General features: G+C 46.1%; 2 protein-coding genes across 2 annotated transcripts; both read right to left on the bottom strand.

Moving 5' to 3' along the window:
- Nucleotides 1-516: 516 nt before the first annotated feature.
- Nucleotides 517-1,289, bottom strand: LOC125534293 (auxin-responsive protein SAUR21-like). Its single transcript, XM_048697551.1, has one exon. The coding sequence runs from the start codon at nt 1,183-1,185 to the stop codon at nt 811-813; it is 375 nt and encodes a 124-aa protein (XP_048553508.1). The 5' UTR covers nt 1,186-1,289; the 3' UTR covers nt 517-810.
- Nucleotides 1,290-20,977: 19,688 nt separating this feature from the next.
- Nucleotides 20,978-21,923, bottom strand: LOC125534292 (auxin-induced protein 15A-like). The gene has a single exon (XM_048697550.1). The coding sequence runs from the start codon at nt 21,807-21,809 to the stop codon at nt 21,426-21,428; it is 384 nt and encodes a 127-aa protein (XP_048553507.1). The 5' UTR covers nt 21,810-21,923; the 3' UTR covers nt 20,978-21,425.
- Between the last annotated feature and the right edge of the window lie 329 nt (nt 21,924-22,252).

Genomic DNA, 22,252 nt, shown 5'->3' with positions numbered 1-22,252 from the left:
TGGATTGCACGCATGACACTGCCGAAAAACACCAGTCCACCTGTCCGCTGCTCGCCGCCGGCAACGCGCCGCGGCCGCACAATCTTTTGGATGACACCTCGACTAAGGCAAACCGAGCGTATGATTTTGGATGATACCGTAGAGAATTTCGTTTTTGTGTATGATTTCTGATTTCATTAATGAAAGCAATGTCTTCATCATCTTACTAAGCTTCGGCTAATGATTCATTTTCGCAAAAAAAAGGGCAATGACCAATGGATGTCTTCGTCATACTAAGATTAGGCTAACGACCTATGTCTCAGCTTACTAAGATTTTTTTTTTTAGGGTCAGCTTGCTAAGCTTAGGCCAATGATTATTTTTTGCAAAAGAAGTTAATGATTAACGGCCAAGATACGTTTTGCCACATCGACATGACGAAGAAATGAATGAATCACAAACGAAACGAGGACCAATTGCATGTATGACAAGAACAATCAATCAATCTTTATTAATTAGTTTACTCGTATGCCTCGGCAAGGAGTTGCACAGACGAGTAGAATAGTTACTGAGAAAACAATTTCAAAAAATTGTCGCCTTCTTCAATCAGTTACTAGTACCATCACCATCAACCCGGCTCCAGTACATGTTTGTCCGATCGCCGGCATTACGCAGCGCAGATGAGCACGCAGGCCCTTCTGATCAGCGTTTCGGCGCCTGCTGTGCGGAGTGTACGCGTCCGGGGGACCGTGTCTGTCACCGGCTGCTGCCGCTGTGCATGGCAGAAATTGGGTGCTCCGTCGCCCGATCGTTCGGTGCCGCGGCGCGCGCGCTCACGGGAAGGCCATCCCCTGCAGCAGCGGCCGCGTGTCGCCGCGGCGGCGGCAGAAGGAGGAGCGGCGCGGCTCCTCGGAGCCGGACAAGGAAGAGACGCGGCGGAGGACGTCGCGGAGGCGGTCCTTGTCGCAGGGGAGCGCGACGGGGCCGGAGGCGCCGGACGGGAAGCCGTACTCCTCCTCCGCCTGCCGGAGCAGCTCCAGGAACGCCGGGTGGCTCAGGTGCGCCAGCCGCACCATGAACCGCACGCCGTCCGCACACACCGCCACGTGCCCCGCGGGAACCGGGGCGGACGCGGAGCGGCGGGCCCGCCACCGGCGCACGGCGCGGTGCAGCCAGGCTACCGACGGGATCGTGATGAGGTTGCACATGCTGCGTTGCGTTGCCTGGCCCTGCCTCCGACGAGCGACCGGAGGACTCGTTGGCTCGCTTGCTGCTGCTGCTAGTTGGGACTTGGCAGGCTTGGTAGCGAGCTGCGCGGTGTGGGTGGTGGAGTGGAAGAGCGGGACGGGGAGGGGATATATATAGCGCTGGCGGGGATAGTAGTTTTTGTGTCGCTGCGCGCGACACGACACCGGGACGAGATCGGCCTCCAGTTCCAACCTGGGGCAGTCCGTGCAGCCCAACCCAGCGCACCGCAGCTTGCACGCGCCGACTCCTGCCCTCGATCAGGCACGACATTAGTATCTCTTAGGCTTTGTACAACGAGGGATGCTTAGGGAGATGCTTAGAAAAATAAATCAGGTTTTTTAAAGCACCGATGCCTATTTTTATAAGAGACGCTTAGTGAAGCATCTATCCTGTACAAATAAGCACCGATGCTTAAAAAAAATTCTAGTTTTATTTCTCTAAGCATCTTTCATTGTATAAGGCCTTAGCACACCCAGCACAGAAGGCTCCCCTTAATTAATTCCTGGGATTACTCAGGCATGTTGAGTTCGTTCCTGAACGATTGATTTGTATATGTTGCACATCGAAATGGAGCACGTGGTACCTGTGCCATGCGAGGCTACACATGGTTTTCGCTACCGAAACTACAAGATTTTCCTTCCTTGGCATAGTATATATTCATAAGGGCATCTTCAACGCGGGCTCTCAAACCACCCGCAATCATAAGGGCTTAGTATATATTCCTTGGCTTAGTATATATTCATAAGGACGTGTTTTATCATCCATCGCGGGCCTGCGTCGGTACATTTAACGGTCCAGACGTATTTTTTCCTGTAAATCGGAAACAAACTGAGGGGGGGGGGGGGGGAGGGGGTCCGTGTCTGACTAACCTGGCCCGAATCTAATTAACCTGGACCCCCAAAACCCCTTCACCGTGGGCGTTCACTCCGGAAGCCAGCTGCTCGGATTCCTGTTGGCCCAGAGCGGACGCGACCGTCACTAGAGCTGGCATTGAAGCGGCTCGCCAGCCGAGAGCACCGACCGTTCATCGCCCGCTGCACAGGCCTTCTCTCTGCATTAAAACAACATATGTATGTTCATCTATCTCCATTAAACGGTGTGTGTGCCGAGGAACCTGGCGCTCCGAGCGCACACATCTGTTCCTATGCCGGCGAGCATTAAACACCTCTCTAGTTAGCTCCTCGCATCCGCCTGCTATACAAACATGTCCAGGGCCGGGCAAGAACTACACCTCAGCTCCTCTTTCCACTTCCTCCTTGTACAACACCCACCATGGCCTTCGACGAATAGAAGAAGGAGTTCTCTGACATTGCAGCTGCCTGGGTTGCCTGACGAGCCAACCAGATACAGGTGGGCTTGCCAGCAAACCCTCTGAATCCGGTGTCACCACCATTGCCATCGCCACCCCCTCCTCGCCAGTCCAGGCTAGACAACACCGTCTCCAAGCAAACCGATGCGAGCAATTGGCGGCAAAGCGTCAAGCAGACAGGGAAAGAAGCCATGTCGGCGGAGGCCGGCACGTGTGTGGCCGCCGTTAACAACGAAGCAACGTAGATCATGGGAGGCCTCTGCTGCTTGGGTCCCATGAAGGCCATTGTCACAGCATCGCCGGGTTACATAGCCGATGTCTTTCGTAGTGAGCGGGGGCGAATACCACGGCGACCGTCATCCCCCGTAATGTGGTGGGCGGTAGAGATAGTGGTGACTGTAGCGGCTGAGTTCTTAGAGGTATAACTTAACGCAATTTGTTTTTAGGTACATGTCAACACAAGTGGCAGTATAATTCCCCTTGTAAGATTTAAGATCGTAGCATTTCATTGTAAACCGAATTGATATATCTAATATATAGGTACTGCAAACTAAACAAGTGAGTTGAATCATCCATACACAAAAGAAAAACATCAAAGACGAGATTCGACCAGTATTATACATTTCAAATTGTTGTACAAGAACATTTATGGACAAGAAATATACAAAAACAACTTACTTTTTTTTACAAAAACCTTCAAATAGAAAAGTCCACTAATGTTGCTGATACCCTTGATGTACTTCAGGAGATGCAAAGAATAACAAATTTATTGTTTATTAGGCTACCCCTGGTGACCCACAAGAATAGGTATATGGCTTCGATATACAATGGCATGACGCACATATACCAAATATTAAAGGGATAATTAGATTTATGCCCCTAGTTGTGTCCCACTCGTCTGTTTTATCCCTAATTCCCAAAAGTCACCGGTTCTGTCCAAGTCACTTTGATCCTCTTATGATTTTGCCCTTTGTCCGTTTGACCATCAGTTTGAGAACTTCATAACTAATTCATACAAAATCAAAAAAATGCAAATAAGATCCAAAATGTTCAGAAAAACATCACCTATATATCAGTGTCATTTGCATTCATGAAAAAAGTGCTGGAAAGTGCACATCCGAGTTTTAGCTCTTTTGATACCACCATGAATAGTAAACTCTAAAAAAATCAAAAAAATGTGGTGGCAAAGAACGACAAGTGTTCTAAGTGCTTGCCAAGTTTTATTAGGGAACGACATTCGTGGAAGTCGTGGCAAAAAAATAATCTATTTTGGAGTGCTGATTGTTTTTTTGCTGCGGCACCCACGAATGTTATTCCCTGATGAAACTTCGAGACACTTAAAACATTTGTCATTCTTTGCCACCAAATTATTTTTGAATTTTTTTGATTTTTTTTAGATTTTACTCTTCATGGTGGTAGCATAAGAGCTAAAACTCGGATGGGCACTTTCCAACACTTTTTTCATGGATGCAAATGACACTGACATATAGGTGATGTTTTTCTGAACATTTTAATATCTTATTTGCATTTTTCTGATTTAGTATGAATTAGTTATGAAGTTTTCAAACTGACGGTCAAATGGTCAAAGGGCAAAAGCATAAGAGGAGCAAAGTGATTTGGACAGAACTGGTGACTTTTGGGAATTAGGGGTAAAACAGACGAGTGGGACACAACTAGGGGCATAAATCTAATTATCCCAATATTAAACAAGTTAAAAGGGAGCAACTAGTTAATGAGCACTCCTTCGGGAGCCTCGCAACGATCAGCGCCACTTGGCGCGCTCTCGGCCATTCGCCACTTGTCGTGCTCTGGACGCTCCATTCAGATTTTATTTTTTATTTTTCCACACGCGTTTTTGGCTTTTTAAACAGTTTTTTTCCGGGTTTTTTCGACGTTTTGGTTTTCCTCCGGTCTTTCTTAGCTTTTCGATAAAAAAAATTGATTTTTTTTTTGCGGAATAACACGTTTTTTTCCGTGAAAGTCACGTTTTTTCTTCCGCGAGAGTCACGGTCGTGCCTCTCGGAAACGAAAAAAAACGCGTTTTCTGTTTTTTTTTCTTTCGCGAGAGTCACGGTTTTGCTTTCGCGAGAGGCACGGTTGTGCTTTCGCGAGAGTCACGGCCGTGCCTCTCGGAAAGGGAAAAACAAAACACATTTTTTTTTCGTTCGTGAGAGTCACGGTTTTGTTTCCGCGAGAGGCACGGTTGTGCTTACGCGAAAGTCACGGCCGTGCCTCTTGGAAAGGGAAAAAATACGTGTTTTCTGTTTTTTTTCTTTCGCGAGAGTCACGGTTTTGCTTTCGCGAGAGGCACGGTTGTGCTTTCGCGAGAGTCACGGCCATGCCTCTCGGAAAGGGAAAAACAAAACACGTTTTTTGTTTTTTTTTCGTTCGTGAGAGTCACGGTTTTGTTTCCGCGAGAGGCACGGTTGTGCTTACGCGAAAGTCACGGCCGTGCCTCTTGGAAAGGGAAAAAATACGTGTTTTCTGTTTTTTTTCTTTCGCGAGAGTCACGGTTTTGCTTTCGCGAGAGGCACGGTTGTGCTTTCGCGAGAGTCACGGCCATGCCTCTCGGAAAGGGAAAAACAAAACACGTTTTTTGTTTTTTTTTCGTTCGTGAGAGTCACGGTTTTGTTTCCGCGAGAGGCACGGTTGTGCTTACGCGAAAGTCACGGCCGTGCCTCTTGGAAAGGGAAAAAATACGTGTTTTCTGTTTTTTTTCTTTCGCGAGAGTCACGGTTTTTCTTACGCGAGAGGCACGGTTGTGCTTTAGCGAGAGTCACGGACGTGCCTCTCGGAAACGGAAAAAAAACACGTTTTATGTTTTTTTTCCTTACACGAGAGTCGCGGTTTTTGTTCCACGAGAGGCACGGGCGTGCCTATTTCGAAAAGAGAAAAAACCGTGCTCCCGGTTCGGTGTCTTTGTCCGGTTTTTTCGTAAAAAAAAGTTCGTTAAAACTTATCAACATGGGATCTAGTTTTGAAGATCTCGACACGAGGAATCCAATAATGAAAATGGTTCGAGATTTGGACGCACGGTTTAAGAGATAAAACGTTTTGAATAAACGGATCTACGAAAAAAGGGAAAACTCCCAGGTTGCAACAAGTGGCGCGCTGCATGTGCGCCACCTGTCGCAACCTGAGAAAGTGGAGTGTTCTTTGCAACGAGTACTCCTTAATTAATGATTTCGAAGTTAAAATGCTATATGCACAAATATATTTTTGAATCTTGACACGGATTCACGGCCCACAATCCGTGTGACCCGCCCCTGCGTGCGCAAACCCCCTGCCTCTCACCCATCCCCATCTCAGATACCACCACAACTGAGGAAAAGCTCACTTGCAACACCAAACCTTCAGACTCTCCACAAAACAAAAGGACGCCGAGCCTTTAAACCTTGTTTAGTTGCATCAGTAATGGTGTATATAAGAGCATCTATAGCCGGGCGTCCTAAACTTGACTCAAACGTCCCGGCTGATCGGCATCCTTTATATCCAGCCTAAATATGGGGTCAATATAGGGCGGCCGCGCCCGCCACGTCAGACTGATGACGGGTCCCAAAAGAAAACACTCTGAAACCCGGCGGTCCGAAACTCGTCTCCGTTGAAACGATGGCGCTGCGCGGCGCCGCTCGGGCAGGCGTGTAGTTTCCTAGCCCGACTATTTAAGCTGACCGCCGGCACCGAAACCCTTCCTGACCATATTTTTGCCCTCTTGTCCGCTACATCGAAGCCCGAATTGCCGCGGGGCTACCTCCGGATACGGTGGATCCAAAGGAGAACTCGGAGGTGGTGGGGGAGGAGGCTGACGAGGAGGAGGTGGAGGAGGATGAGGATGTAGGGAACACTGGGTATATATGTGGATCTTTAGGCGGAGCAGTAGGCGATCCTCGACTCCCTCCGTTTGGAATCGCAGGTGGAGGCCAAACACCATCGTCGGCGAGAGATGGAGGTGGAGGAGGCCGGGGAAGTCGACAAGTTGCTCGTGTATCTGGATGAGGAGGAGGAGGAGCCGGAGCCCTCCTACACGCCCATCTATCCGACGTCCGGCACCGACGTCATGAACATCTCCGACGACGAAACGTAGCTAGCGTGTCGTAGTACGTAGGTTTATTTTGCATGATTTGTATGGATCTTAGGGATGACATATAAGAGACTCAGATGCATACCGCCAAGTATAAGACGTGACCGCTCTCGGACACGTCGATCGTATCCGCGGGCGTTTGAGATGTCAAAATTGACAAGTCCAGCTGTAGGACAGCGGCAGCAAATCATTGATTCAACAGCTTGGTGCCTACTTGGCCGCGTCGATGGCAATATCTCTAGTTCGAGGCACGGACGTACGCGTGCGTGTCGAGTCTAAGCTCACTCGTGTTGCTAGACGCCACACGCCATTCCATGTTCGAACGACCGAACGATTTGGCAGTGCCTCTCGTACTACGACCACGAGAGGTACCACATTCCTTTTTCGGAACCCGAGACGATCATTTCCACGAGCTACGAGTAGTAGTCATCAGTCATCAACATTGCATGGAGCGACCAATCGTAGAAGGCGAGAAGCGTGTCAAGTTGCGGCGAGCTCCCCCGATCATTTATTTCAGTGACGACCAAGCGCATGCATGCATGCATGTAGCTGGACGCACACCGATTGGAGGAGAGCGACTGAGCGGCGGAGAAAAGCATATCTACCATGCACGGGATATCCCGTGCATGTGCTGGCCGTTGATTTTGTTTGGAGATTCACTTTTATGCGTGCATACTTTATGATTATTGCTCAATCCATCTACCGTATCCCATCAATGCGGTCATACCAACTAGTCACTCACAATAAAACATGTCAGTTGATGGTTGCATAATGTTTATAATCTTTTTTAGGGCTGTTCTTTCATAATGTTTATCATGTTTGCTGACTAAAATATCAAATCTTGTCAAAATATATTGAGAATGTTTTTGTTTCAAAGGTCACGTGACCAGGAACATTATTGAACTTTTCCCATGGAATTAACAAATTTCAATGAAACAAGTTTGAAGCCTGAGATTTAGTTGTCAACAAATTTAATTTCAAAAAACATATTCAATATTGGTCTTGTTTTAAAGATTTTGCCTGGAAAAGCACATTTGTGTAAACAGAAAGTAAAGCAAATTTTTATTTCAAAATATATTAGGCATCTACTCCTTCCGTCTCATAATATAAGAACATTTTTGATTCTAGTATAGTGTCAAAACGCTCTTATATTGTGGGACGGAGGGAGTATTTATTTGAATGAAACTTAATGACTAGACAATAACACATGTTAGGGGATAAAGAGAACACTATAAATGATATTAATGGGCCCATGGAATAAAAAATTAAAAATGTGCACGCATGCACGGTATGTCCCGTGCATGGTAGAAATTCCACTCTCCTGAGCGGCGCAGTTCTTTCCGGCGGGCGAGCCACATGCGTATGCATGCATGGATGCATGCATGCGGCGCACGACAGTCGAACCTGGAACGTGCGTTCATAATTCCAGGAGGACTACTGCTCTGCATGTGCCGGGCGATGACATTCTCTACTAGTTTCCTCAGTTTTTTCGTTACTCATTAAAAACTGTGCATACCCTTGCCTTTTCAGGCTGGATTACTATCCAGTTTCAAGTTTATGGCTGCAAGGTGACTCAAAGGCACTGACTGAAGCAAAAAAGAAAGAAAGAAAGGGACTGACTGAAGCAAACTGAACGAGTCAGTATTTCTCCCTTTAAAAAAAAATCCTTGTTGTTTAGCAATCCCATCAGCAGGCCATCATTGGATGCTGCAGGGCATGCACAGCCGGTTGTTAAGCTTGGACATATGATTAGGTGATGACTCTCTCTCTCTTTCGCATCCTAACCAACGGTCAATCGTCCTTGACCCCACTTAACTAGTGTTAAGAAGTGCCGTCAACCAAGTGATGATAAAGAGAGATGCACGTACGGCCAGTGAACCAAAGGATCACGGCCTGTAACGGCGTAAACAGCGATAAGAGAACAACCTCTGGATGGGCCGGTGTTGTAATGGGGCGTGTCTTCGTGTTACAAACAGTGGCGAATGTTGGAAGAAAATGAAAGGGAGGCTGAAAGTTAACTCTGTGAAGAAGTCACTAACTCTTGGCTTTTTAGTTTAAATAAGGTTAAAATTTTGACGAGGTTGGGCTGAATACTAGTAAAAGAAATCCAATTTTTGGAGTGCGCGCTCTTCGTCATTGTTTCAAATGATGAAATACTTCTACTCTGCACAAACTTAACAATATTCGTTGATTTATCTTTGATGTCCATCAGTTGTAGGGTGTGCTCAAAATGCTCGCTCTCGGGTGTTTTATGTGTTTTTGTTTGTGCGCTCTCGTATGTGCATCGTCATTGAATCGCTCACAAAAGATATTACAATAAAAAATTGCTTATAGTTATAGGGCAACTTTTTATTGTATTAATAGCTTGGAGTGTGGCCGGTTTCATTTAAATGTTTTTCACCCGTGAATTTCCTTCTTCTTTTCCCTGGCGGCATGAAAAACAACCATGTACAGTTTGGTAAAAGCCCAGCAGGACGGACGGATCAACCACTAGTAGAAAAAAGGTCAAATGTGAGACACATTAGTCCCGGTTTGCATTTGAGCCGGCACTAATGTGTCCATTAGTGCGGGTTCAAACGGCCAGGCGGGAGGAGATCTTTAGTACCGGTTCATTGCGAACCTTTAGTACCGGTTCATGCCACGAACCGGTACTAAAGTGGCTGGGGCCCGGCCAACACCTTTAGTACCGGTTCGTGGCATGAACCGGTAGTAAAGAGGTTGTGGCTGGCTGTTTTTAGTCCCACCTCGCTCCTCTAGCAAGATTTTTACCACCTTAAATATGTTACTTCTCAAGCTATCACAAGCACTTGGTCTTCATTGAACTCTATGTGTAGAATTTGTGGTCGCAATATGAGTCTTCATCGGTTTCTAAACCATTGAGGACTCATATTGACAATTCAGATTGTACACAAAAAGATCATTGATAATTAATGTATTTTTGATGTATATTTTTACATGTTTACGCCCTCACTCTCTCCACTCACTCGGTATCCCTCTCAATCCCCCGCGCCGGTCCTCCCCCGCCGGCCGCCCCTCGCTCTCTCTACTCACTTCAAAACTAGACGCACTTCGTATACAAACTGGACAATCTCTTTCGGAGTATCGGGGTTTCGGACGAGAACTCATTTGTTACACGGGCACTTCATTTTTTTAAAACTTATTTGAGCTCCAGACTTTTTTTGCATTCAGTACGCAACATTCAAAGCGACGTCATCAATTTCCAACACGTTCTGACATCATTTGATGTTTTTCAGTCATTTACCGATTTGTTTAGAGAGCTAAATGAGCGTGAAATTGAAAATCACTACAAAATGAACTCTGAAAATGTTGAAACTTGGCATGGTATTATCATTTCACCTGCATAGCATGTGCGAAAAAGTAGAAAGGGTCACGGCAAAACTGGACGCACTTCGTGTACAAACTGGACAATCTCTTTCGGAGTATCAGGGTTTCGGACGAGAACTCATCTGTTACACGGGCACTTCAATGTTTTTTAAACTTATTTGAAATTCCAACTTCTTTTGCGTTCAGTATGCAGCATTCAAAGCGACGTCATCATTTTCCAACACGTTCTGACATGATTTGCTGTTTTTCAGTCATTTACCGAATTATTTAGAGAGCTAAATGACCGTGAAATTGAAAATCACTACAAAATGGACTCTGAAAATGTTGAAACTTGCCATGGTATCATCATTTCATCCGCATAGCATGTGCGAAAAAGTAGAGAGGGTCACGGCAAAAACTGGACGCACTTCGTGTACAAACTGGACAATGTCTTTCGGAGTATCAGGGTTTCGGACGAGAACTCATCTGTTACACGGGCTCTTCAATGTTGTTTATACTTATTTGAAATCCCGACTTCTTTTGCGTTCAGTACGCAGCATTCAAAGCGGCGTCATCAATTTCCAACACGTTCTGACATCATTTGCTGTCTTTCAGTCATTTACCGGATTGTTTAGAGAGCTAAATGACCGTGAAATTGAAAATTACTACAAAATGAAATCTGAACATGTTGAAACTTTCCATGGTATCATCATTTCACCCGCATAGCATCCGCGAAAGAGTAGAGAGGGTCACGGCAAAAACGGGACGCACTTCGTGTACAAACTGGACAATGTCTTTCGGAGTATCAGGGTTTCGGACGAGAACTCATCTGTTACACGAGCACTTCAATGTTTTTTATACTTATTTGGAATCCGGACTTCTTTTGCGTTCATTATGTAGAATTCAAAGCGACGTCATCAATTTTCAACACGTTCTACATCATTTGTTGTTTTCAATCATTTACCGAATTGTTTAGAGAGCTAAATGACCGTGAAATTGAAAATCACTACAAAATGAACTCTGAAAATGTTGAAACTTGCCATGGTATCATCATTTCACCTGCATAGCATGTGCGAAAGAGTAGAGAGGGTCACAAAGAAACTAAATACAGAAAAAAAATTACTCAGAAATAAATAGAAGAAAATAAATAAAGCAGAAAATAAAAAACTATATAAAAAATTACTCAAAAATAAATAGAAGAAAATATATAATGCAGAAAAAAAATTATAAAAAAATTATTGGGGCGCTGCCCAGTGGGCCTGCCAGACCTAGGGTGTGCAAATTGAGGCCCAGAAGGTCCGGCAGACTCACAGGGCAGCGCGCCATAGTTAGGCCCAGAAGCCTGCTATATAGAGGAGTTCGAAGGAGTAGCCGCGGCTGGGTTTATATACCAGTGCGGCTGCCCTTCGCTCGGCTAGGTGGGACTAAACATTATGCACGCGGGTGGCAGCGCAACACCTTTAGTACCGGTCCGTGGCTCCAACCGGTACTAATGGGGGGCCTTTAGTACCGGTTGGAGCCACAAACCGGTACTAAAGGGGTCCGCTTCCCGCCTCTAGACCTGGCCAAAATTGGCCTTTAGTACCGGTTGGAGCCACCAACCGATCCTAAAGGTCCCTCCTATATATATGACACTTACGAAAAATTCAGTTTTCATCCGCGCGCCGCCTTCCTTCTATCCGACGCCCGATATCGTCGCCGTCGCCCATCGCGTGCCGCCCTCGCCGCCCGTCGTCGCCATCCCCGCCGCGCGCCGTTCGTCGTCGTCGCCGCCCCCGCTGCCCGTCGTCGCCGTCTCGCGCCGCCCCCGCCGCGCGCCGTACGTCGTCGTTGCCGCCCCCGCCGTCCGTCGTCGCCGTCTCGCGCCGCCCCCGTCGTTGCCGTATCGCCCCCGCCGCCCGTACGCCGCCGCCCTCGATCGTACACACACACACACACACACACACACACACACAAGCACGTACACGCACGCGCGCGCGCACACACACACATATTTTTTTACTTATTTCTGTTTCTGTCTTTTAGATTAATGCATGTCAAATTGTTAATTAGATGATCGAATTAGATGAATTACCTAGATAAGAATGTTAGAATGTTAATGTTAGATGAATTAGATAGAGAAGTTAAATATTAATGTCAATTGTTAGATGAATTAGCTAGATATTAATTAATTAGGTATATGAGATTATTTGAACTAGTTAAATTAATATAACTAGTTTATTTTTAGTAAATGCTTAGTTGAACTAGCTAGTTGAATTAGTACTAGTTTATTTTTAGTAAGAAAATTTAGGTATATGAGATTTGATAATCTAATTAAAATATTACTATATATAGCTACTTTATATATTTTAGTAAGAAAATTAATAGAACTAGTTTATTTTTAGTTAATTCTTAGTTGAATTAGTTGAATTAATAGAACTAGTTATTTTTAGTAAGAAAATTTAGGTATATGAGATTTGATGATCTAATCAAAATATTATTATATAGAACTACCTACTTTATTTTAGTAAGAAATTAATAGAACTAGTTTATTTTTAGTAAATGCTTAGTTGAATTAATAGAACTATTTTATTCAGTTGAATTAATAGAACTAGTAAGTGTTTAATGTTTCACCTATATATGAACGTATAATAGATATTAATGTCAAATGTTAGATGAATTATATATAAATTATATGTTAGATATATATTTAATTTAGTTATGTGAGATTTGATTATCTAATTAACATTTTACTATATAGAACTAGCTACCTTATTTTTAGTGAGAAAATTAAAAAAACTAGTTTAGTTGAATTAGTTGAATCAATTAGTTGAACTAGTTAGTTGAATTAGTTGAGCTACTTTATTTAGGTATATTTTTCGTAAGTGCTTAGTTGAATTATTTGAATTAATTAATTGAACTAGTTGAATTAATTAGTTGAACTAGTTGAATTAACAGAACTAGTTGAATTAGTTGAATTAATAGAACTAATAAGTGTTTGATGTTTTACCTATGGACATAGGAATGTCGTCTGACGACGAACACGATTTCATTATGTGCGAATAATGCGAAGACCAGCGCGACCTGTACGGCAGAAATTTTCTAGTTGATGATAGGCGCTTCAGCATCAAGCTGGATGAGAACTTCGAAGTGGATACAGTAAGTGAGAACGACAAATCTTTTTTCATAATTAAGCATGACTTATACTTCATTTGCTTCAACTTTAATTTTTAATTTTTTCACTATTCTACTAGCGTATCCCCTGTCATGCAAGAATTTTTGTCTTGGATAAGATAGGTTTCAGTCCTAAGAAAATTATGGAGGTAAAAAAGTTTACTTGAAGACCGAGCATGGTTATACCTTCAACGTCAAATTATACAATGCAGACACATACACCTATTTTGAAAGCAAAACTTGGAAAGCACCATGCAAGGCTTATGCATTTCAGCCTGATATGGTTATCACATTTGATATTCGTCCGGAAGATGATATTGAAGGTAATAGAGACATCTGGGTCGATGTGCAGACGCCTCCAGTTCTACCATTATGTAAGTTTCTCAACCATATTTATGTCTTCGATATTGTTTATTCAAAAAGAGTTGACAAGTAATTTATATTGACAGCTTATTTCCAATCAAGCAAACATGTCCGGTGCTTGGTAGACAGGACTGTCCACTGTCCCGGGGCTGAACTAAACTGCGAGGAGACAAGTCATTATGTTTCATGGCTTGAGGATCCTGATGTTGTCAAGAATTTTTTTTTCCTGCACTTAGAAATGTTAGTACTCAAAACGTGCGACCAATAGTGTTCGTACTGAACTACGGTCACATATATTTAGGAAAGATGATAAGATTTCTACTATTTCTCCTCAGTGCATCTTTGCATACATTATTTTTTAAGCTAAACTTCATTGCTAAGTATGTTACTATACGATGTTCTTCAACAGGGACTCCCGATGAATGTTGTGCCTGATTGGATCGAGACTAAAGGTACCATGAATATTGTTTGCTTACGGCCAAGATATCCTACAATGCACTTTAGTGCATTCAGGATTTCTAATAGCGGGGAATGCTTAATAGTAAAAGACTGGAGTAAAATTGTGAACGATCGCAGAGAAGTACTAGGGGGCAGCAATCAGAAGCGCAACCCACGATTAGGAGACAGGTTCATCTGCATGCTCCAATATGATGAATCAGGAAAACTATACATGTTCTATGCTATTTTACCCGAGAGAGAGAGCAGCAGGAGTGATTAGCTAGTTCATGCTCTTAGTACTTGTCCTCTCATGTCCGTGTTCTTCGTCCTGAACTTAATCTCAAAGAGTGATTTGCTTTTGTGGTGTTATGAATGCTTATAATATCATTACCATGTTGAACTCGATGATATCTTTGCTTCTGATAAAAGTGAATGTTTTTTCTTTAAGCTAGTGTTGGTGGTGATTAGATAGCGGTGATGACTATATGATGATTAAGTAGTGGTAATGAGACGACTATTATATGATGTTTTTTTAGATAGCTATGAAAACTGTTATTGGTGATGATATATATGATGCAAGAGTTTTTATATTAATATGATGATGATGAGTTATTATATCATTTATGAAAGAAACCGCAGATTAGTTTCAACTGGATGGATTCTAGCTAAGTGATCAAGTATATATCATATCCATATTACCTCGATCTCTTAATTAGGTGATCAAGTATATATAATATAGATATGGCATATACTTGATGACTTAGCTAGGATCCACATGCATCCAGTCAAACTAATCTGCGGTACTTTCAGCTAATGATTTAACAACTCATTATAATGTAAAACAATCACTAAATTAAATTGAAAACACAAAATAAAAGTAAAAATGAAAAATAAAAACCAAAACACACCCAAACATTTAGTACCGGTTGATGTCACCAACCGGTACTAATGTCCTACGCGCCCCCGAAGCTGGCTCGTGCCCCGTGGTTGCCCTTTAGCACCGGTTCGTGCTGAACCGGTACTAAAGAAGGGGGGGGTAGTGCCCACACTTTAGTGCCGGTTACCAAACCGGCACTAAAGGGCCTTACGAACCGGTGCTATTGCCCGGTTCTGCACTAGTGAACATGGGATGGATTATCGCCTTATCATTTGGTAGAAGTATTTTTATATATAAAGAGGGCCTTCCCTCCTAGTATTTCATTTAATAGAAACCAAAAGGTCTTGCAAATTACCGAAGGAAAGAGAAAACTAATCATACGATAACCTAAAACCCCTAATCAGAACAGACTAATCAGAGTCTTATAACTAGAAGTTAAAGCTAAAATTTAACAAACAAACAGAATCGTGGGTGTAGTGTAGTGGTGAGAATTCCACGTTGTGGCCGTGGAGACCTGGGCTCGAATCCCAGCAGCCACATCATGTTTTTTTTATTTATTTTCGATAATTACAGGAACTACTGGCAGGTTAGTATTTTGTCTGATTTATAAACGCTACTTGACCTACTGCATGCATGAAAGCACTGACTAAGCACAAATGCATCATTATACTTGACTTGTGTGCCACCTAGCAGACAGTACCTGACCAAGCACAAACGCATCATTATACTTGCCACGTCCAGTTCTTTTTTTGCATCTTGTCTGAAGTATCTTTTTCTCTCTCTGATCAGGCTAGTGATTCAGCGAACATTGCCGGCATAAAACCCTTAACTGGTACACATATCTGGTGTATATATACAGTACCAGTAGTTAGCATATGCTTCCAAGTTCCAAACTTTATTTTCTGATATTGTTATCCATGGATCTGACATAAAGCGCCGAAAGAATAAGAAAAGGAGAGTGAGAGAGGCCTTTACGATCTGCATCTTTTTCATGTCTGTGCCAACGAAGCAATGGAAAAAAGGGGACAGATACAGAACTAAATATGTTTTGTTTTTTTGCGGCTAAATAAATATGTTTTGTTGATTGAAAAAGAAACAAATAGTGCATTTTTAATTACTCTGTAATGTGTACCGGTGCATGCATGAAAAAGCAGAGTTCCTGCTTTAGGAGTCAGGACAGAGTGTCATTTTGTCTAGATGCACTTCTTGCTGTATCGCATTTCAAGCTTAGCCATCGGATACAATATCTAAACGATTCGTTTTGACACGTAGCAACGTAGTACGAGTTCATCCTTGTGTAATGCCAGATTGTCACTAATATATGTTTCCTCCGCTAACTCATCAACTTGTTCTGTTGCGACAGGGTTGGTCGGATAATTGTAGCAAAATTTATCCTTTCCTGAAAAATACGTCACGTACCGGTGTGTCGGATGAGCCAAAATGGTCCCGAGTGGCGTTGCTGCAAATAAAATTTTAACAGCGTGTTAGGATTTCATGTGAGTTTTCTGTGGCCTTAAGTTTTTGTGTGCACACGAGGCAGAAGTATATCCTTTGGTTTGTTAATTAAGAAGAGACTGGGCATAAAACCTTGTATACATTACTCCCTCGGTTAAAACGCTCTTATGTTACAAGACGGAGGAAGTACTATTTTCAGTCGTTCGAGGTCATTTTGTTGTGGACATCCCTTGTGGGGTGTGGTTGAACAATGCATGATTATGAGCTCTAGAAGGTGCAATTTTCATGATGATGCAAGTCTTTAACTAGCTTCTTGTTTGACAGAAATTTCAAAATGATTTAAGCGTGCTTCGGTGCTTATATATCCATATTCTTCTCTCCTTCGTTACATTTTTTGTGAGCCTTCACACAACAGAGAGGTCGTCTTCTCTGACCTCGCATTAGTTTAGTGTGGGAACGAAACAAGAGTTAATACGCCAAGGAGATTTACATGATTGATTTGATGCATGTATCTAGGCTTATAATCAACCCAAGCCAATAATAAGCTAAGGATCCATTTACGTGTCAAGCACCCACGCCAATTAGCGTACGCGCGCACGTAGTGGTTGCCGCGCGACCGTGCCGTGAGTAAGTGCAAATGATGACTCCATGTGATACATGCATATGCATGCATGCATGCTTGTCGTGGTGTGGCATATGCGAGCATGTGGCTGACTCTGCAACACAGCCATAGTACATTAGTACTGTACAACATTTGAACACGACTTTCACCTAAAAAATAATGATACTAATAATATAGGTTTGCATAGGACTTGAAAGGCAGTTTGATGATACTGTATCACCTTCACTTTCAGATGAGCTGTGTACCATAAACATGTAGTAGGATGTAGCGATCGAGAGCAACTAGAAGAGCTTGAGCGGCGGTCTAATCTGAAGAACATGGGTTTGTGAGTGACGCGGCAATCATCCGAAGGAGCAGTACTTGTACTCCATAGTTACGGTGAGTACAACCAACTGAACCAAGGCAGTTGATACGGTAGCACTGTCGTTTTATTTTCTTTTTTTTCAAGTGAAAATGAATAAAAATAACCTTTATCTGAAACTTCAACACAAAATGACCTTAATTTGAAAATATTTCATGAAATGGCCCCTTTTGCATGACGCCCCCCCGGGCTAGGGCGTCATGCTATGTGGCATGGCGCCCTAGACCGGGGCGTCATGCTACATGTCGCTACGATAGCGCCCTAGCCCGGGGTATCATGCTCTCTAGCATGGCGCCCTAGCCGCGGGCGTCATACAAGATAGGGCCATTTCATGAAATATTTTCAGATTAGGTCATTTTATATTGAAGTTTTAGAAAAAGGCCGGTTTTGTTCATTTTCACAATAGCACATATGTACGTATCGACTCGAGCAATGTAGTCCAGACGAAGGAGATGGGTTAAGTTGGCGACGTGCACGTGGCGGCGCCAATCATGAGAAGAGGCAAGGGAGTACTTGTACTTGACAGTCACGGCTAGTACAAGTAGGCACCCGGAAGGACCGATGCCGATGCGTGCAACGCACCCAGCCGGCCGGTCGCCCATGTACATACAGTATACTACCGGTACACTGTACCACACTGTACGCGCTCTCCCTCTCCGGCGCATTGTTCGCGCACATGCACTGGTGTGATCATGTACGTACTGGAAGCTACTCCCTCCGTTCGGAATTACTTGTCACAGAAATGGATGTATCTAGATGTATTTTAGTTCTAGATACATCCATTTCCGAGACAAGTAATTTCGAACGGATGGAGTATGAATTTAGATGATTAGGGCATCTTCACTAGGCCCCCCAAGACGGCCCTCCAGGCAACTTTTTAGACGCCGGCGGACAAAAAACGTCCTAGTCAAGCCCCCAAGTCTTTGTTTTTTGCCGGATTCGAGCAAAAATAGCGCCGGCGACCACAGGCCACACCCAGCCCATCGGGGGGCATTTGGGGCCGCCGGCATTACTTATTGCATGGCGAAACCCCACGCGCCAGCCTCTCTCCTCTTTCTCTCTCTCCTTTCTCTGCTAGGGACCACGCATGCATGCAAAAAATCTGCCCCGCCTCCTCCTTTTTCCCCCTCCCGCCGCAGCTCTCTCGACAGAGCTCGCTGCCCCGCCTCCTCGCCGACCCGCCTCCTCCGCCCCGCCTCGCCTTCTCGCCCCCGCCGCCGCCCCCGGGTCCCCTCCCGCTCGCCCGCACGGCCCTCTGCTGCCTCCTCCTCTCCATCCTCGTCTGCGACGGTCAGGGAGGGCGCGCGCGGTCAGGCACGGGCGCGAGCGGGCACGGCCACGGGCGCGAGCAGCAGGGTGCGGGCGCGAGTAGCGGCGGACATAGCGGGCGGGGCAGCAGCGGCCAGCGGAGGCGGCGGGGACGCACTGCTGGAAGGACGGGGCGTGCATGGCCAGGGCGGGGAGGGGCTCGTCTTCTTCGTCCTTGCAGTGGCCGTCTCCGCCGGCGCACTCGACGGCCGAGGCGCCCTCGCCGGGCGTACAGGCAGCAGCCACGAGGTGCCCGGGGTCACCACGCCCATGCTCTACGTCGGCATGCTCTTCAGTTGGTTCGCCTGGCACGTCGAGGACCACGACCTACCTGCCCGGCGAGGCAGTCGTCGCGCGACGCCCGCTCCAGGTCCAGGGGCGCGCCGAGGCCGCCGTTGGGAAGCGCGGCTGGGCGCCGTCCTCGCGACCGGAGGCGAGGCAGCCAGCGGGCGTCGTCAGGGCACGCGGACGGGGCGGCGGCGCTCGAGCTCGGTGGATGTGTGTGCAGTGCGTTCGTCGGTTGGGTGGGGGAGGGGGGGGGGGCTGGAATTTTTTTTATCCTCAATGTAAAAAATTTACCGGTGCCTTTCCAGAAGGCCGAAAAAACGCCTTCTAGGGAGCACAACGGCTGGAAATGCCTTTAGATGATGTGATCCCGGGGCCGGAAGGGTGAGTTGGGTTGGAACAGTCGATGAGTCCACGGGACGCCATCGTCGTCGCCCCCGCCGCGCAGATTCCCGCATGTGCGACGGCCCCGCGCCGTGACACGTACGTGCGTGCCTGCCCGCCGGTCGCCGGAGGCCACGATATAGTTTTACGGTTGGTTGCTGAGACGTCGTGCGCACGAGCAGAGTCTCACGGTTGCTGTCGCTGGATGCAACCCTGCAGGAGGTTTGTCGTCTGACACGCCTGTTCTTTTGTCCTGTTTTACTACTCGCCATGCACGCGCGTGAAGGAGGGGGGACAGGGAGCCGCGTAAGTGTCAGAATCCTCAGACCCTGAGTGGCTTCACCCGAGCTCCGACAAAAGGAAATCTCCGGCAACACAAGATTGGGCTGATGCAGTGAGAATGAGCGATATCTGCATGCACAGGCATGTGAAACAAACGAACTCCGCATGTCTCTTGTCCGGCGAACACTTTCTTTTTGTGCTCCTCCACCAGATTACCTCACGACGTGGAGAGGCCTCGTTTGCTCGACCTAAGAACCAGATCGGTCCATAGGAAATTAAGAATATACATGGCCGGTTTGTGTGTGGATCTGAACCTTATTCGTTCAGTCAAGTCACCTGGTCGCCCTACAGGCTACAGGAGAAGAGAGGTTCAGGATCTGGCGTAGTACATGCTCGCCGTTGCATGCCCTGTTTTACTTGCCATGAGCATGTGCAGGCGTTCCTAATCAACATGTAATGTGTGGGTTCGTTTGGATTGCCCACACGAAACTGCCAAAAAAACATCAGTCCACCTGTCCGCTGCTCGCCGCGGGCACCGTGGCGCGACCGTGCAAGCAAACCTTGTACTCCCTCCGTTCTTAAATATAAGTCTTTTTAAAGATTTCACTATAAACCACATACGGATGCCTCTAGATGCATTTTAAAGTGTAGATTCACTCATTTTGCTTCGTATGCTGTCCATAGTAATATCTCTACAAAGACTTATATTTAAAAACGGAGGGAGTAGATAATTAGCACTATCGGCATGGAGCATTGTATTACTTACTAATAGTACTAACAGGCCTGTCACGAGTCCTACTAGAGTGACACTTGTAGGCTTTCAAGCTAAAATCTCAAGATAACAAGCGCGTGGATTTATAGATTTACCATATTCGATAGACTAAACCAGCAGGTACACGTTATTTACCACTCGGAGATAAAGCCATTAAATTCTACTCCCTCCGTCCCATAATGTAAAACGTTTTTTGACATTACATTAGTGTCAAAAAATGTCCTACATTATGGGACGGAGGGAGTAGTATAAACTCGAAAAAGTGCAAGCACTCATGTTAAGTCCATCACAACAAACTTGACTAACCGAGATACGCTCGGGTTGCGTATCTTGAGGGTTTCGATACCATGGTGAATGTAGTATTTGCGTGTATCACACCCCTTACACAATATCAGCACAAGCTTTTGGATGGCACTGTGAGTAGGGAATAAAGGCTAAAGTTTTTTCTAAGAGAACTTTTTATTTTATAACGAAACCAATGTCTTTATCTTAAGCTTAGGCTAATGATTAATGTTTGCAATATAAAAGCTAATAATTGATTGGGTGTGTTTAGGGCATACCTAGATGTCATCTAGTTATTGCACATCTAAATGAGTGAATTAAGTATAAAGAGAAAGAGAAAAAAGGAAAAAAATATCCACACGAATCTCAATGTAAGATCAGTGATATAGGACTTAGATGTGCAATACTTATGACACATTTAGATGTGCTTTAGCAAAACTGTAATTGATGTCCAAGACAAGTTACACTACTACATCAACACGACGAAGACATGAATGAATCACAAACGACCATAAATTGTCAAATTGCATGTACAGGAAGAACAACCAATTTACTAATTAATTTACTCGTATGCCTCGGCAAGTAGTTGCACAGACGAGTAGAATGGTTATTACACAGAGAAAACAATCCAAAAAATCGTCGCCTTCTTCAGTCAGTTACTACCATCACCATCACATACTGTACTGCCTAGCTCCAGTACGCGTCCGATCGCCGGCCGGCATCACGCTGGGCGCGGGAGCACGCCGCCACGCCGGCCCGAACGGTCTTGAGGGCCTTCGTCTTTTTCCAGCGCCCGGAGTACCGGGTCTGTCGCCAGCTGTTGCTGCTGCTTTGGCGCGCAGAAATTGGGCGCTGCGTTGCTCGATCGTTTGGTGCCGCGGGGCGCGCGGGGTAGGTCGATCGCTCACAAGAAGAGCTTCTCCACGGCCACCGCCTGCAGCAGCGGCCGCGAGTCGGCACGGCGGCGGCAGAAGGGGCGGCGCGGCTCCTCTGAGTCGCACGAGGAAGAGACGCGGCGGAGGACGTCGCGGAGGCGGGCCTCGTCGCAGGGGAGCGCGACGGGGCCGGAGGCGCCGGACCGGAAGCCGTACTCCTCCTCCGCCTGCCGGAGCAGCTCCAGGAAGGCCGGGTGGCTGAGGTGCGCCAGCCGCACCATGAACCGCGCGCCCTCCGCGCAGACCGCCACGTGCCCCGCCGGCACCGGCGCGGAGGCGGAGCGGCGGGCGCGCCACCGGCGCACGGCGCGGCGCAGCCAGGCGACCGACGGGATCGTGATGACGTTGCACATGCTGCCTTGTCTTGCGTTGCCCCGACGAGTTATGGAACTTGTTCGCTTGCTGCTGCTGCTGCTGCTAGCTCTCTGCCTCTCTGGTTGGGGACTTGGAGACTTGGTTGGGATGGAACTGTGTGTTCTGGGTGGTGGAGTGGAAGTCGGGACGTCGATATATACAACCTGGGGATAGGGGTCAGTGCCTTGTGGGTTGGCGCAAACTGCAGGGATGGCAGCGCGATCAGTGGGTGCTAGTCTTTGTGTTGCTCCGCGCGACACGACACCGTGACGAGATCGGCATCCAGATTCGGCTCGAGGTGCTACTGAACCCTGAATCCAAAGATTGATGCGCCAACCTGGGGTAGTCCGTGCAGCCCAACCCAGCGCACCGCAGCGTGCACGCGTCGGCTCCTGCCCCCGACCAGGCACGACATGAGCGATCTCTTCGTGCATCCACAACA

Source organism: Triticum urartu, chromosome 2 (genome assembly GCF_003073215.2).
Source record: "Triticum urartu cultivar G1812 chromosome 2, Tu2.1, whole genome shotgun sequence".
Classification (NCBI taxonomy): domain Eukaryota; kingdom Viridiplantae; phylum Streptophyta; class Magnoliopsida; order Poales; family Poaceae; genus Triticum; species Triticum urartu.
This window is presented reverse-complemented; position numbering and strand designations above follow the sequence as displayed.